Here is a 17,067-nt window from a genome sequence, read left to right as displayed (position 1 = left end):
GATCATGTGATTTTCTGATTTCTACACCTATAACATCAGATACAACTGGAGATACCACAGTCTCTCCCGAATTCATCATCAGCGTTTAGTCCTCTGCTTCAAAATCAAAATCTGGCAATAAAAAAACCTCCAGTTGGTCACCACAAGCATGTTCTTGTTGGCCTCTGATATTTTTACGCCCATCTTCTTTCACTTCCTCATGATCTAGGCTATTATAGCAAGCAGTACATAGTCAGGACCAAAAAGTCCCTTCCTTTGATTAACAGCATAAATGACTGCTTTTAGCTCTTCTGGTAGGGTTCTCAACCAGTTAATGAACCTCCACATCATTTAAAGCACCATTATGCATGAAATGAACCTGATTTACAAAAAATAGATGGGCATATAAAGATTTTGAATGAAAGCTAATAAATCCATTAAATTGGAACTCTGATTTTTGGGAACACTTCAAAAATGTTGGGGATGGGCCACCTTTCCTGGAGTTTTCTTTACTACAACTTTGGAGTGACATCCCATTAACACAGCCGGATAATTCCACGTCAATTTAGCACAGAAAAGTGACGTTTTCAACCCCACTATGTCATGGCTATATCAAGTCAGTGTTACAGAAAACAATGTGATGTGTATCTTCAATGAAAATACAGTTAAAATTGGTCAAAACCAGCGGTGGTTCCACAGAAAGGCTAGGAGGGCTAATCCCACTGGGGTATCCAATTTACACTAGATAAAATGGTTATTTTTTTGATCCCTTCTCCTGCTGCGAGATTCAGGTCCATGCCTTAACTATTATTGCCACGATGAAAGAGAAAGGAAAAGACAAGGTAGAGAAGCAGATGGTAATGAACCAAAAAGGAAAGCATTCAGCCTCCCCACACTAAACACACAATTGCTAGGAAAGTGCATAAATCGGAGCGTAAGTGGAAGTATATCTTCTGTGAGGGTCCACCACATGCTGCTCCTTGAGGAAGCATCCTAGCATCAGCTGGACAAAATAATATTAAAAGATATGAGCACACAAACAAAGGCAATAATGAGGCACAGAGCTAAAGCAGGTAGATATGTCTCATAAGTTGTCACTAAAAGTACTTATGTAAATGGAAGGTTAAGAGAAAGGAAATGTTAATGAAAGATTCGGATGTCTTCAGTGAATAACACACACTTTAGGCATGGCATTCAGAGGATGCAGACAGTACAGTGCACATGCTGAGAGAAGGACCACGGGCATTTTAAGTCATGCTTGAGGGGTTAACCTAATTAATACTAATTTGCATTTTTTTTCTAATTATATATTTTCATCATTGAATCAAGCTGTGAGAGACTAATCTGATTAGATTGAGAGTGTAATTTAAAGTGAGAATCAGACAGTCATGTTTAAGCTAATTTTCTTTGGCTTTAAAGTCAAAAATATACTGTTGCGATCCATTTAAATAAGAAGGCCATGCAAGAGTAAAGAAAATTTTTAGAGATGTTCAGGAGTGGATGGCAAATGAATCTGCTATTGTATCTATCTCTAAATTTACAGTTAATGCCGTAAAAATTATCACAGAAGTTATCAGAGCATGCTGAAGTAGCCTCCACTATGCCAGGGACTTCCAAAGAAGTTTTAAGTGAAGATAAAATAGCACCTGCTGCTGCTCTGGATTATTTAAATCGTGGCCTTCAGTGTTTATGCAAATATCCTGTGAAAGAAGGGACTTCAAAATGAGAAAAAATTACCCAAAAGAAAAATTGAAAAAGGTAGCCTCAGTTTTGGAGCATACTCACGTGGTGCAACCAGAAAAAGAAGAGCGTGTAAAACATGCAGAAAGTGAAATCATACCAAACTCAAAGATAAGTTTAATGTTCAGGCAGTGTATGTGACAATGTACAGATTCTGACCGTGCTTCCAAAAGGCTGGAGTGTTAGAAAAACCATGAGAGAATTTTTTGCTTCAAATTACATGGTACGGAGAGCCAAACAATTTGTGGCTGAGCATGGCATTTTAGTGACTCCAACGCCAGGTAAGACACTATGTAAGAAAACAATTAAATGTTTATGTGACTTTTACAGTGACTATAACATGAGCGGTATGATACCAGGAAAATGGACAGTGTCCGTGAAAGAAAATGGAGTTAGACTACATCATCAGAAGCAGCTAGTGCGGCACAATCTTAAGGAAATGTACACACATTTCAAGGAAACATGTCCAGATTTAAACAATGGAATCTCCAAATTTTGTGAATTGCAGCCAAAACACTGTGTTCTTGCCGGTGTAGTGGAAACCATGGTGATAGTTTTTGTGTCTCCCGCCAAAATTTTAAGTTTATGTTTGAAGGATGTAAATTAAAGGAGCTAACCAAGGACGAAGAACATACGTTTCTATAATACAAGCTTTGCTTAGCATTTGTTACATGCAATCCTGCTCTTCCAGCAGACTTCTTAGATGCATCCCCATGTTGTCCCAATGCAGCAAACTAAATGAATATCTCCTTGAACTGTTTAGTAGAAACGGCATAGGTGAAGTTTCATATAAGTGTAGGTTAACTACTGGCAGGGCAGTTTTTTTAACAAAATCAAACAAACAAAATCTATGGATGATTTCCTAGAAGAATTTTCATCCAGTTTGAGGCAGCTAATACCACACTCATTCTAAACACAACAGCAGTCACAATTCCTTATAGCTACAAAAGAAGAACTGTAAGTGAATAAATATCTTGTGGTTTAAGATTTGGCAGAGAATTACTCCATCATTCAAGATGAAGTTCAAGGATTCCCCTGGAATAACTCACAAGCCACAATTCATCTATTCGAGGCTTTCTATACTTACATCTCATAAAATACAACATGAGTCATACGTATAATTATCTGCTTGCCTTCAACATGATACCATATGTATGTATTATTTCCAGCACAATTTCATCAATAGGGTAGTTTCCTTCGTCAAAGAAAACGAAAGGCATTGATTGTGATTCGTTACCCACCATTAGTGTGTTCATAATACACAAATTATTTTGTTTTTGAAATACCGGTTAAGACGAATGGCAAGGGTCAAATTTTATCCTCATTTGAAAAAGGCCAGATTGGCGCCCATGCGATTTCACTCCACGTGACGTCACAGGGACCTAGTTTCTACATAAGAGGATAAGAGTTATACATCGTCTGAGGTTACCAATGCATGCATGAGGCACAGAGCTCAGGGAAACATGTCTTAATAATTACCTATTAAAACTGACTAAGGTCAGAAAGTTTTCTTCGTTTGATAAGGTATTGATAAACCTTTTTTAAGCGAAGCGCTACCAGCCAGCAAGGTACTCAGCTACCTGCTAGCATCCTGCGTCCTATCAGCACTCAGAGCCTCTATCAAGGTCACCTCACAAGGTGGGAGGGGGAACCAGAAATGCGTCGCACGGACTTTTTCCCATCATTCCTACTTACGTGTCACATTTTCGTGCGCTTGAAATTTTTCACTTTTCATTTTATCACAAAAAAAAGGTATCGTCATTTAAAACTCTAAAAGCGTGAAATACGTACTCCAGGAGTAATAATCATTCGATTAAGGCAATAAAAAAATAATAGGAAACCACCCTTCCTGAAATGCCACTTTTCAATTCCAGCACATTTATTATTTTTCAGATGGGTGTGATGCCCAATACAAGAATTTCATCAGTCTGAGCTACCATCAGGATGACTTTGATGTCAAAGCAGAATGGCATCTTTTTACAACAGCTGATGGCAAATGACCTTGTGATGGGGTTGCAGGGACTGTAAAAAGACTGGCCACACTTGCATACCTCAAGAGGCCTTTTGATGAGCATATATTGACACCACGAGAGTTGTTTTAGTGGAGCAAAGTAAATATCCCTTCACGTATCTTCCACTATAAACCAACTTCCCATCGCAATGAAGACATGGCCGAGCTGAAGCAACGTTTGGAGAATACTAAGACGATTACAAGTACCAATAAATTTCATTCTGTAATACTAATTAAAAAATGTATAGTGAAGACAAAGGCATATTCCAATTCATCAGAGAGTAGAGAAGAGCCAATGACCGCTATAGTGAGAGAAATGCTGTTTACGGACATACATGGATTTTTTGCCTCTATATACAAAAATAACTGATGAGTTGCATATGTCAAACACACTTAAACACTCGCTAAGACACAGATCAAGTACAGACCAGATTCTTGCACCCACATGGACCATCTCCATCATTTGCATTCCCTACCAAACCAGACAATCATATCATCAAAAGACATTCATTCTCACACGGCTCAATCCTTTGACACAAACTCGAAGGACATACAGTCTCCCTGGATCAGACCTGGTGAACATCGGCTTTGGAACAACAATTTAATTGGAGGCTTATAAGGTAAGTTGTAACCAAGTTTTACTGCACTTTCATTAAAGCTATCGATCACATTGTTTTCTGTAACACTGCAATGATATAGCCATGACCTATACCATTCAACAATGGGCATTTCATATTTAAGTGGTACTTTTTGCATTTTGGTTGAGTAATTCTGTAGACAAGCAATATTTTGGGCATGATGTCTTAAGTGTGCCATCTTCATATTTAGCATTAATGTAGTAAAATTTGTGAGCAATAACATATATTTTTACAAAAAAATTGAAGGGGTGTTTTGAGATGTTCAAAGTCAAGGTAAATGACCTCGGCTATTGAAACTCTTATAGTTGGACAAGTTGAGTATCAAGGTAAAGCCGTATATATTACATTTCCAAAAACATAAGTTTCACCTTAAAAACAACTGAAATTATAGTCATTTACCTTTCCTGAATTTTTGACATTCAATTTACCTGAATTTTCGACTAATTCCCAACATTTGCAGACCTGTAACTTTCGTCAAAATCATCATCCACTTCTACTAATTGGTATTTTCCATCACTCACCAGCATCATATCATGCACCAAATTTGAAAGAAATCTGACGCGGTCAGGCTGAGTGGTGCATTGAATTCACATGGAATGACCCTGCCTTGAAATTTTCCAAAAGATTTTGCTGATCAGTGCTCAGCATATTCAGGTCAATTTTGGGAGGTAATATTGATGGTATGGTATTTAAACCCTACCGCATCACGGCATTGGCATCAAGATAAGAATGTGCTCACCAAATCATCGATTGCCAGGGGGTCTGAAACGTCACTTGAAATCTGAGCTGGATCGTGTGTGTAGCGTGTGGGATGATTCCCTCCACTGAGTTGGTCTCCATTCTTCTGATTCACATGAAACAAGAAGGGAATGCTGGACAACATTCAATAAAGACAAAATGATAATGACTTTTTCAAGCAATGATTATTAGAAAATTAAAACCTCTTATGCCAACGACCATTCAAACTGGGCCTGAAGAGTGCATGCATGAGATTCCTGTGAATGACTCAAATGAAACTGCTGATATGACCAGTTTTATATGTGCAGCTTGGTGTAGAATGCCTAGATCCATTAGCTAGCATTGGTAGCAGTGGGGTTTCTCCTTCATAGTCCTAATTTACATCAATCAAGATTACACACAGCAACAACCATTTTGTTGTATAAAACCTAAGGCTTGTCATTGACATGTTTTAAGCAACAGGATGCCCTCTTTTTGTATCATATTTCTAACAATGTTTGCAATTGAATGAACTTATAGTACACCTTAACTTATTGACACCCATTAGGATAAAGTATAGTGGCGCCAAAAATTAATGCATAGCTCATTGACGTCTGAAATCGGCCAGTTCAAGAACTACTTGTCTTCCAAAAGTTTGCCATCGTAATACTCTCATACAACCGGGAATTTCAAAAGCAATATGTCCCTTATACTGAGGAATTAATCATGTCTGCCACATAATGACAACATGCAAGAGATTTAGCAACGAATTCTTTCCCATATTCTCCAAGGTATGCTTTGCCCACGGCTCACCAAAATTGGAGTTTACTTTTGTCGGGACATCTGTGGATGAATGCGACATGTTGAGCATTGAGCCTCCGGGAAAAATCCTTCCGGTGGTGTAGTGGGTAAAGTATCATGCTACGAATCAGAGGTTCAACAGATCAAGTCCCAGTGAAGGATGATATGATGCTGCACACACGCTGTGGACATTTTTTCTGATCTTTAAACTTCGCAGACCCTACCTCATGGTCCAGGGATGTTGCATGGCCATTGAATTCTTACGTGCATATTTATTAGTTTAAATTCAACCCGTATATTGCATAGCCATTTGGGCAGTTGAATGTGGAGTGAATTTTGACTTCCTTTTCTGCATCATTATGTGGCAGATACGATTATTTCCCTGGTATAAGGCGCATATTGCTTTTAAAATTCCCAGTTGTTTTATGAGGGCAAATTTTAGAAGACAAATAATGCCTGGACTGGCCACTTTCAGATACCAATGAGCTTTGAATTCCACCACTGTACATCCTGTTGCTCGAAAAAATTTGGACGGATAGACAAAGTATATCCAAATGAAAAAATTCATACTAAATGCATACATCAATTGAATGCATTTACACAATTGGTACGGAGAAGTGATGGAAAATTCACGAGATTACTGAATTTTATGGAGCCCTTTAGCTGCTTTACCCATGTTTACACAAGAGGTGAAATGACAGTTTTGGAAAGTTCCTTAGTAGAAGTAGAGAAAACTGACAACTTTAACAAATAGACAGATATCTTGAGACCAAGCTGTGTTATTGCCAAGACTATTGGCTTGAACAGAGACTCAAGGCAGTTCAAAATAAGCCTAATACATGGGATGCACTGCATTTCTGAAGGAAGATTAACAATATTCCACCACTGAGATTGACGTAAGTATAAACGGAGATGCATGCTCAGGCTTAATGATTCCTATTGTACAAATGAAAGTCGTGCAATTGAAAGATGTGCGCACCAATCCACTTTGGCCTCACAACCGAGAAATTTGCACCACCAAAAAGACTGCTCAACTCACTGAGAATAGAGCTTACCAACATATTGGCTCTAGATGTTTGGCATTCTGGCAGAGGAATGTATATTTCAGTTTGGACAGAGCATGCCAACCGTGAAGGGCCCATTATCGCATCTGGAATGCAATCCTTTGTCACAGCAGATGATCCCGACTCACCATCGCCCTCTCCTTGGATAATCTGTGGAGAAAATAATGTTGACAAAACTCTTCTTCAAAATGAAAAATAGTAACGTTCCAAACCTTAGTCCTGGTATATAATATGGCATAATAAATAGATAAGAAGATAAACAAAACTCAAAATGATACTCTACGGTAAAACATTTTCATACAACTATTTTTTTTAATAAACATGATATTTTTGTCCTTAATACCGAAAAGATTAACAACATGGTATAATGTACTAACACAAATATGATAGAAAAATTAATGAGTTACAATATAGGGATCGGGTTGGTGTGGTGGCTAGAGTGTTGGCTTCCCACCCGGTGGACCCGGGTTCAAATCCCGGCAGCGGCAGAGAATTTTCAGAGACTGCCCGATCCCTGCTTGAATGTTACGTGGAGGATATTTCAAGTGCAACACTCCATCCATCGGATGGGACGTTGAGCCGTGGTCCCCTTGGCGCCTTTCGTTAAGAGCAGGCTAATGCCGACGCTGGGTTTCTCTCCACCCTTCCCTCATGGCGCAAATGACCTCAGCTGTCGGTTGCCTCCTCCAAACACCATACCAAGAGTTACAATAAAAAGATCTCCTTGCTGTAATTCCTAAAAATTAAAAACTCACAATAACACTTGAAGCAAGTTTATGATTTGCTTGAAGGACACAGAGCTGATTTTCTTCTAACACCAGTGGTAAGTTCAATGTACAGCTGTAATTATACGATTTCACTAAATTCATTGCAAATATCCTTATTTATTCATCCTCTGATAAGTACTGAAAGAGTTTCCTTTCAGTGTTCTGAATAAAACAAAATCAGTGAACTCTTTTTAATCACCAAGTTTGTGGATGCATGCATTATTATTTTTTTTATAAATTATATAGCTCCAGTTAAAAAATAAGATCATTACCCATAATTGAGAGATAATATTTAATAACAAAGCTTTTTAGCAAAGAAGACTTCTTTTTGAATTATTTCATATTGCTATCAACCAAGGCTACTCGTTACATAAAGACAATCCACATTAATTTATTTTTATTTTTTACTCTATTCTCAAACCACAGAATACAGCTCATATTGGCCATTTTATATTGGGTTATTCAACATATTTAACAATCATGTGTGCATGAACTACCATTCCCTGGATAGAGGAAACCTACACTGGTGGGACTCAAACCCAGGAGCTCTTGTTTGGCAGGTGAGGACTTTACCCTACTGCCACCGAGGCAACCAAATATCAAATAAAAACTTAGTTCCCATTGCCTTTTCTAACCTACAGACTTAAGTGACTTCACTTAAGTCTAATCTTTATTGTGGTGCAGTAGCTAAGCTTGAGCTTTAAGTCAACTTCAGCACCATGATTGTCTACATCTGGAAATAGTTATGTTGACAGATGAAGATCTACGAGAGCAATTAAGTGATTCTGTGATCCAAAGCCATGGATACTTGAAGTAAACTTCCAAGCTCTGCAAATTAACCATTTTGGACTTAGAAGGTCAAAAGAAAAGACTCATTTCAGTCCCTGAGCAAACGCTATTTGGTGAGAGGTGATGGAGCCAGAGGAATTTAGAATTACTAAGCTTGACTTCATGGAATGACATATTCATAACGTACTCATAATCGAAAACACTTAGTCAATTCCACTCCTTTATTAAAACCATTGGTGTTAAATTTTAACTTGCCATTCCTCCCACATCTAATGAAATTGCCATGTCATATCCCCCTCGGCATCCTATGCAATGGTTTCAATGGCAGTGTGTGGGATTTTACTAAGTGCATTTGTTTACGTTATTTTCGATTATGACTCCATGGAAGCTTAAATGTTTCAACGGATCCTCTACCGTCGTCTCAGTCTTAAAATTCCTTAAAATGTTTCCAAGTTTTATAAAACGGGTGATACCGAGAGCAACAGGCATGGCAATTAATTTTCACAGAAATAAAACCAACAATTAGATGAGAAACTCCACTAAATAAATTTGTCGATTTAATAACCCCAACACTAGAAAGTTAGCTAATGAAATAGAATGCTCAAAAACCACGTCATTGAATACAGTACAACTTAAAACGTAACCAATGGGATGAGCCAGGGGTGGTGGGATGGGTATTATCATGTGGCATTTACAACATTTGAAGAGCATCAACCATGTGAAAACATTTGCCTAAGCAACTTAAGCACGGGTTCTAAGTAACTTAAGTGGAGGTGTACTTAACAGAATCTGGTGCCACCTAAACTACCATCATCAATTGTAGTACCTTAAGTGACCAACTCAAGCGGTCACTTAAGGTACTACTGTAGACCCGACACTTGGGATCCTAGTGGCAACCATCCTAGTTAACATCAGTGATTCCTATCTAGTGACTCACAATCAGTGATTTCATGATAAATTTTCTAAATTCCTCACATCTACAAATTTATTCCACATTTTAGTAGAACGGAGGAAGAATAAAGCTCACCATTATCAAGTTTTATAAATTTTCAATCCAATTGCGAATTCAAATACAAAAAAAACACATCTAAACGGCTAACATTTAGGGCTCTAAATTTCATTGACAGCGTTCTTTCACCAAATAAACCCACAAAATCTAGAAAAAATAATTTCCCCCAAACAAGTTCATAATTCATTCCTCTCTGTACTCTAAAAACTATTTCTGCCCTCATTTACCACCTCATCGAGCAAAACATCCATCTGACACAAAAATATCCCATCCCTGACTGTACAATTCTTCTCATAAAACATATATGAATGAATAACTAAAGTTTAGGTCCAAAAATCACTACAACATAGCTCATAAGAATCAAAATTCACAGCACACATTGTTATATGCGACACTTGAATCAATAATCACTGAAAATTTAATAAGCAATATAAGTATTGTATAGTACATCAATTGCAATGATTGTGAAGAATGTAACGTATGACAAAAATTCCTTCACCTAAAAAACATGATTTGATTACACAATTCAAGTTTCAATTATAACATACAGCCCTGTGCACTTCTTAAGCCTGCAGCTTATAGCCACATTTTCATTCTTGAAAACATTGAAATTTTACACATAGATGTCATTTATTTCAATGAGATTAATTCAATGAAATGGTTTATGTTTTGGCCCTCCTGAAAAGTTGCTATTTTGCAGATATGTGTTGTTAGAAATTAGCCATTGACATAGCTATTAAAGCTGAACTCCCCTGGGATTTTACCAATTTCACTTTTTTCAACTATTAAGTTTGAAGTGAAGTCATCAGCACTAAAATCTCAGTCAGCAGAAGAGTTATGGTATCCTAATTTCTTTATCTCACTCACTTGAAGATACTCGGAGAAAATGAAAGTCGTGCCTCAGAATTTTATCTTTTCTAGGAGAAAAATTTCGACTCGGTTCATAATTGGTAGAGGCGTTTAGAGGAGGCATTAGCAATTTTGTATATTGCGATCCCATTAAACTGTTGGAGACCTATTTCTATGGCCATGTCTAGAAACATTTGACCCGCATGTGACTTGCAAAACAATGTGGTTCACACCACTGTTATCTAATAATTATTTCAATGTATAGCATATTGTAAGCGCTCATGGAGAGAAAGCCATATTTAATTATGTTACAATTTTAAATAATTTATAAAATTGGTGACGAAAGAAATGTCTCCTAGACAGTGTAAGACACATTTTTACACCATCAGTACACAGCTATGCCATATTTGTGATTATCTGGGAAAAAACAGTGGCAGGGGCAGGAGGCTGCTGTGGCTGCTCTACGATATACAAGGATAAATATTTAAGAGGAAAGTGTAGGTGCAAATTAAAAAACATCCACTCTGGTACAATTATTTATTTTAACCTGATGCATTCTGGCATATTTTGGGCAATATAAAGTTCATGTAAAGTTCCTTTAATTTTATCACCATTTATATTGCACAAAAAATTATTTTCCCTCGGCTTTCTATTAATTAAAAAACCTTGAGGATACCACAAAATAAAATCACAATATGTATTTTTTATTTGATATTTCTAGTTGTCCCTACACTTGGTAGATATATCTGCTTCTTCTGCGTAGCTTATTTCCTTCTTTAACTTTCATAAAGGTAACTTATATTTTAAACTCCTTCCCTAGGAATATCTTCTATATTATTTCTACTGTATAGATACCTTTTTCTCAGCTTATACGCAACCAAACTCTACAAATGAGGTACCAAAATGCACAGAATTTATCAGAGAACATGCGACGACATATCTTACTTCCAAAATATTGCTTTTTTTCCTATAAATTGGTTTCTAAATAATTAAAAAAACTGTAAATATTCCTTACGTTAGCGGCGCACAAACTGATACATTTGTTCATTTGCAACAATATCTCGTTTTCTTTAAATAACTTTTATCAAAATGCTGCTGATTCCACATTCAAGTCTCCTGTTGATACGTAAGTATGAGTCATCATGTGCGTTTAACAGAGGATAGTGTAATTACTTCCAATGTTGTGTTTAAAGAGGTCCTCTGACCTAATTTTGTACATGAATATTCCAATTAAATTTGAACATATAACCCTGCCTTTTTTTACTACATTTTAAAATTAGAAACGCGCCTATCCCTCTGTGGACCTGTATTGAAAAGAGCGGGGGAAGCCCGCTGGGAGCGGATGCATCACGCTCATATATATAATAATAGGGGCACTTGATTTCCACCGAGCCTTCATTATCAGATATTATCCTATGAGGAATAGCAAACAAAATAGTACATTTTAATCAACAGAGAGACCTGTGGGAAAGACTTAATTTTTGCTTGATCTTTCATATTCCCTGATGGCAAATTTTTCATTGGCATTTCCCCAATCGGTAGCCTGGTTTCCTCTAAAGGAAGGAAACAAACAATCGTCTCACAATTTTGATGTTTGATTTCCTTAGATTATATATACGACCAAAGAAAGAGGCTTCAACCTCTTCTGCCTTTCAGACTGCCAAGTCCCATTGAGCACTTGATCTCTAGTTTCCCTCTCCAATTTTCACGTAACCTTTGTTTTAATTTTTACTGATGAAAGGAAATCACTCATTGAATCATTGCTGGCCAATGCTGTGTCACTTTGAACATCACAAATGAATCCATAATGATTGTCTGATCCCTCTTTTCGAAGACGTTTATTTTTGGATGTTGCATATATGTACATACGCCTTTTCTTCATATATCCCTTATCTCTTTCTGAGGAAACAATTTTTTTGTAAATTCTCCTCGGCTCTTGCCCATTAGTTCTTTGTGAAAAATGCACATTGCCTTTCATATTGGAAGTTACTGATACAATGGCGCACCTAGTTTCGTAGGACCCCTTAGACATAAATTTACTCTCTTCCCTCTTATGTACTTTGCCACGTAAGAGTTGTAGAACTCCGCAAGATTGTTAGTGACATTATATGTAATAAAAAAATAAGGGACTGACTAGATAAGAGACTGTTAGCATAAACGATATCCTCCCATAAACCGCAACTTAGGAAATGAGGGATCAAGTTTTTCTCTCCTTCTTTGGGCCCTTTGCAATAATATATATCACATTTACTATGGTTTTCGAGGGTTATATTTCCTTTTCTTTAGCCAGTTACTCTCCGATATCTCCACTTCACGTAACTAGTCGGTTGTTCCATTTTCTACTTTCCTAGAATCAAATCACATTCGACAGCAAGGTGGAAAACAAAAGGGTCTCTCTCAGAGGTTGAGGAAAAAATACCGATAGGTAGTACCGAGAGTCCGGTAGTACTTGGCAGTATTTAAAAGCGGTACTACCTTATCGATACTAGAAATATCGGTACTTGTATGGAGGTACTTCGACAGCGCTGCCATTTTATGTTTTATCAATGAGGCAACTACTAAAGTAATGAGCGTTGATAATATTACAAGCGAAAATAATCTTGTCATCCCTCTATTCCCAGACGTTCATTTTTGGACGTTGCAGAGAATTCCAGATGCCTTTTCCTCATATAATCCTAATTCCTTTTGGGGGAAACGATTTTTTTGTAAATTCTCCTGGGCTCTCCTTCATTAGTTCTTAACAAAATTTTTATGTACATCGCCTTTCATTTTGAATGCTACTGATGCAATGGCGTATCTAGTTTCATAGAACCCCTGTAGCATAAATTTACTCTCTCCCTTCCTATTTACTTTGCCGCGTAAGAGTTGTAGAAATCTGCAATATTGTTGTGACATTATGTTATAAAAAAGAAGTATGGAGTGATGAGATAAAAGACTACTAGCATAAGTGATACCCTCCCACATGCCGCAACTGATGAAATGAGGGATCAAAATTTCCTCTCCTTCTTTGGGCCATTTATAGTAATATATGTCACATTTACTGTGGTTTTTTTGGGTAATATTTATTTATCTACAGCCGGTTACTCTCCGATCTCCACTTCACCTAACGAGTTGGTTGTTCCATTCTCTTCTTCCTTGAATCCAATCACATTCTATACAGAGGTGGAAAAACACAAGCGTCTCTCCTAGATAAGATAATTAACAGTATCCATGAAGATTTGACTGCACAATTTCGATTTTTTCCAGCAGGAATGTTAATTCCATGGCCACTTTGAAGCATCAATTATAAATAAAAATATTCTAATTACATATAACTTGGAACGTAATTTTATGAGAATTGCAGCCAAATGCCTAATGATAAAAGTTCAAAATTGGTAGGTATTATGAGTTAATCTCAAGGTATGAATACATTACTTTTTCCTATTAAGGAAAAATATGAATGAATGAATAATTACTTATTCGTCAACTTCTGATTGAATGGGCAAGTATCACAATGGGCAAGATTTGGGCTTGCAGGTATATTATTGCCATTGCTTTAAAATTTCATATGGTACTCCAAAAATGGTAGTTTCCTTGCAAGCCAGACTCGCTATGTTTATACAGCCATTAAAATGAGAAATCTGCAAAGAAGTGTTGTAATTTTATTAATATTAATTGTTTTTTATTTCTCATTTATTTTTGCAACAAAAACCTGCCTGTATTACCCAACCACATATATATTATAATAATGAATGATAAAAAATAATACTTTATAATATTATATTAATAATAATTTTAATTTCATTTATTAAATGTGTACACCACAGTTTTTCACAAGTCTCTTTTCACAATGCGATCAAATAATTTAAGATATGACTTAAGTTCGCTGAGAGCATATACTATATGATGGCCTCAAAAGTGCAAAATAGGAATTATTATAGAAATAATGGGTAAACTGAAATGCAGTCGCTTCCCCCTCTCAAAACTGAATTGTACCAGAATTTCTGTATTAAATTCTGTGTATTGTTTTTCACTATGCAACGACCGACCATTAATAATTTCGACTTACTTAGAAAACAAGTAAAAATGGCCCTACTTACATGAAACAATGCATGTTCAATGCTCACTATAAGGATATGCCATGACGCGTACAAAAAATACAATTACCTCTGAATATGCATGGCAATGAGTTACAGAGTAACCTTCCTTAGTCCATTTGTTATTTTCGAATCAATTTATGGTACTTCTACAAAGCAACAAGTAAGGTACTTGATTATAGATATGAAAGATTTTTTTAGCCACTGAAGGCAAGAAAATCAACGCCATTGAACAGTGAAATGTAGATATTTTTCTAAACTAAAAAGAGATCTGTGACCAACACATCGAATTTCATTTGATCGCAAAATTTTAGGCATAACTATTTGCAATTCAAGAAATGTAAAATCCTACCCTGTCTTTACATCAGACAAATGTAAACATATTTTCACTCACCTATATACAACAAATATTAAAATGACAAGAGCTTTCTGGTATTTTTCGAAGTTTTGTTCTAGTGCCTCTTATTTGTCATGTTTTAAGTCTTTAAGATGAAAAATTACAAAATGTCCACGATGATTAATTTCCATATTTCAGTTACTTTATTCAAATTACAGTTGCAAAAAGTCGAATCCGTGAATAAATAAATCTTCCTAGATTTCTAACGACTGTCGACGAACATCCATAATAAACACTTCAGATTCTCCTAAACTAGCCAAGCAACTGTACTGAAATGAGAAAAACAGGAAAATCACTCACCCTGGAATAATTTCTCGACGAAAACTTCCTCAGTTCTGCGTCCGATTCCAAACAAATCTTTTTGAAATCACTGAATTCAATTAGCTTTTCCATACATAGAGGACATAGAGCGGAGGGCAGGCCATCATCCACAGCAACCTGAGGTAGCAACCAACACGCTATACGTTAAGTGTGTATTGTGTATTATATGGGAAAATATGTTCGTACTACGAAATTAAAGTAGAAGTACGACAACGAATAGGGTCATTCCATGTCAACTCAACCAGGGTCCCATGCCCACCATCTTAGATTTTGATTATTTTTTCCCTGTTCTAATGTCAACCTTAGTTAAGAAAAATCCAAAATATTACAGACCCATTGCAAGTATTTTCCAAAATATGAGCGTTTGAAGTCAAAGAGGAGCACACAAAAATTCTCCGCACCGGTCAAATTACTCAAAACCACCATATCGATATAATGTACTTGTCAACTTACCCTTAAACCGACTAATTCATGAATAGCATCTTCTACAGTCATTGTGGACGCCAAATTTGAGGTGAATATATTGTAATAATAATTATCATTTTTCTTCATGCAAAGCCTGCACGGAGTACCCTCGGAATTCCTTCCAGCAGTAACACTCATGTTTTCCCCGTAATACCTCCTTCAACCTTCAATTCAGGTCAATCGTCAACGAAACAAACAGCTCAGCATTGACACAGATCTCAAATTCCCATAGGTAAACTACATTCACTGCGATGATGCATGAAAATACTTTGAAATGCTCAACGAAATGATTAATAAAGCAAACAATTAATTACTCAACTTAAAGATAAGTTACATCGCAACAGCTTGAACACAATATACACAACAATTCTCACGCTCATTGACACGTAAACACCACTTGATAATATGAGACATAGATGAAAAAACTAGTGTAGCTAGTGTACTTAGTTAGAAGGATTCTTAGTTGCGGTTTTTACCACTAGAGACACATCTGCAAGAAGCCGAATTTCCCCCTTTAAATCATAAGAGTTTGTATTTATGCTTTAAATATTAGCCTCTTTCCCTTAGACAAAATGCATGAAAATTTCACTGAAGTGATATGACCTATCCGTTAAATGGTTTTAAAGTAACAGAATAACTATTGATATTAATTTTTGGGTCAGAAGTGGAATTTAAGCGCCATATCGGTGGCCTCGGTGACAAACATAATTCCCAAATTTCTTTAATGTGCAATTCAGAAAAGGTTTTCTAAGTAGGCATTTCGGAGTTCATGCAAATAAACTCAATATTATATCAGTTTACGTCCAGAATGCAAGAATTCATCTTTTTCGATGGTATACAAGGTTCGCTAGCGGGAGGAATTGCAGCTACAAAACTGGACTCTAAAACACTCTTTGCTTATCTTGTCCGATATAAAATAGGGAAACATATACAATAAAAGGGACTATAAGAAGCTCACATTAAATATCACCTAAAAATCACATTGCAACAAATAGACATAAAATACTTAAATACTCTTTTGACACCCTGGTTTACAACAGCCCAGTCAAGCAAAGATTATTTTAGACTCAGGGCTTTAACTGCGTATCTTACCACGAGAAGACTAAGTATACAGTGGGCCTACTACCGACAAATGAAGAATCCTTCCATTTGCATTAATTTAAACTGATATATTATTGAGCTTTATTGCATGAGTCCTGACATGTTTATTTTGGAAAAAACATTAGTGAACTTCAAAATAAAGAAATTCTGAAACCCTTTTGCTTACAAAAGGGGGTTAAGCATTGTAACTGTAAGGGAGCTGAAATTGGGCTTAAATTCCTTTCTGGTCTTATATATGTATATAATTTTAACAAAAAGTTGATAATCTTCCGTAAATAAAAGGAATATTGATGAATTTCAAATGAAATGACCATTTGATGTATCAAATGGAAAGCAAGTGGTC

At 36.4% G+C, this 17,067-nt stretch overlaps 1 protein-coding gene across 1 annotated transcript; it reads right to left on the bottom strand.

The window, feature by feature from the left end:
- Positions 1–1,577: 1,577 nt before the first annotated feature.
- Positions 1,578–16,020, bottom strand: LOC124172091. The gene is made up of 5 exons (XM_046551498.1): positions 15,612–16,020; positions 15,138–15,275; positions 6,942–7,100; positions 5,108–5,212; positions 1,578–1,679 (listed from the first exon to the last, which is right to left on the bottom strand). The coding sequence occupies exons 1-5, from the start codon at positions 15,759–15,761 to the stop codon at positions 1,578–1,580; spliced, it is 654 nt and encodes a 217-aa protein (XP_046407454.1). The 5' UTR covers positions 15,762–16,020.
- Between the last annotated feature and the right edge of the window lie 1,047 nt (positions 16,021–17,067).

Source organism: Ischnura elegans, assembly GCF_921293095.1.
Source record: "Ischnura elegans chromosome 13 unlocalized genomic scaffold, ioIscEleg1.1 SUPER_13_unloc_1, whole genome shotgun sequence".
NCBI classification, from domain to species: Eukaryota; Metazoa; Arthropoda; class Insecta; order Odonata; family Coenagrionidae; genus Ischnura; species Ischnura elegans.
The sequence above is the reverse complement of the archived record's forward strand: the minus strand, read 5'-3'. Positions and strand labels throughout refer to the sequence as shown.

Bases quoted from the DNA above. Each gene is read 5' to 3' on its own strand.
- LOC124172091 (XM_046551498.1), bottom strand. From the start codon at position 15,761: ATGAGTGTTACTGCTGGAAGGAATTCCGAGGGTACTCCGTGCAGGCTT. The intron at 15,276-15,611 runs GTAAGTTGACAA...TTGCTACCTCAG, and splicing joins ATGAATTAGTCGGTTTAAGG to GTTGCTGTGGATGATGGCCT. The intron at 7,101-15,137 runs GTGAGTGATTTT...TTTTCTCCACAG, and splicing joins CGTCGAGAAATTATTCCAGG to ATTATCCAAGGAGAGGGCGA.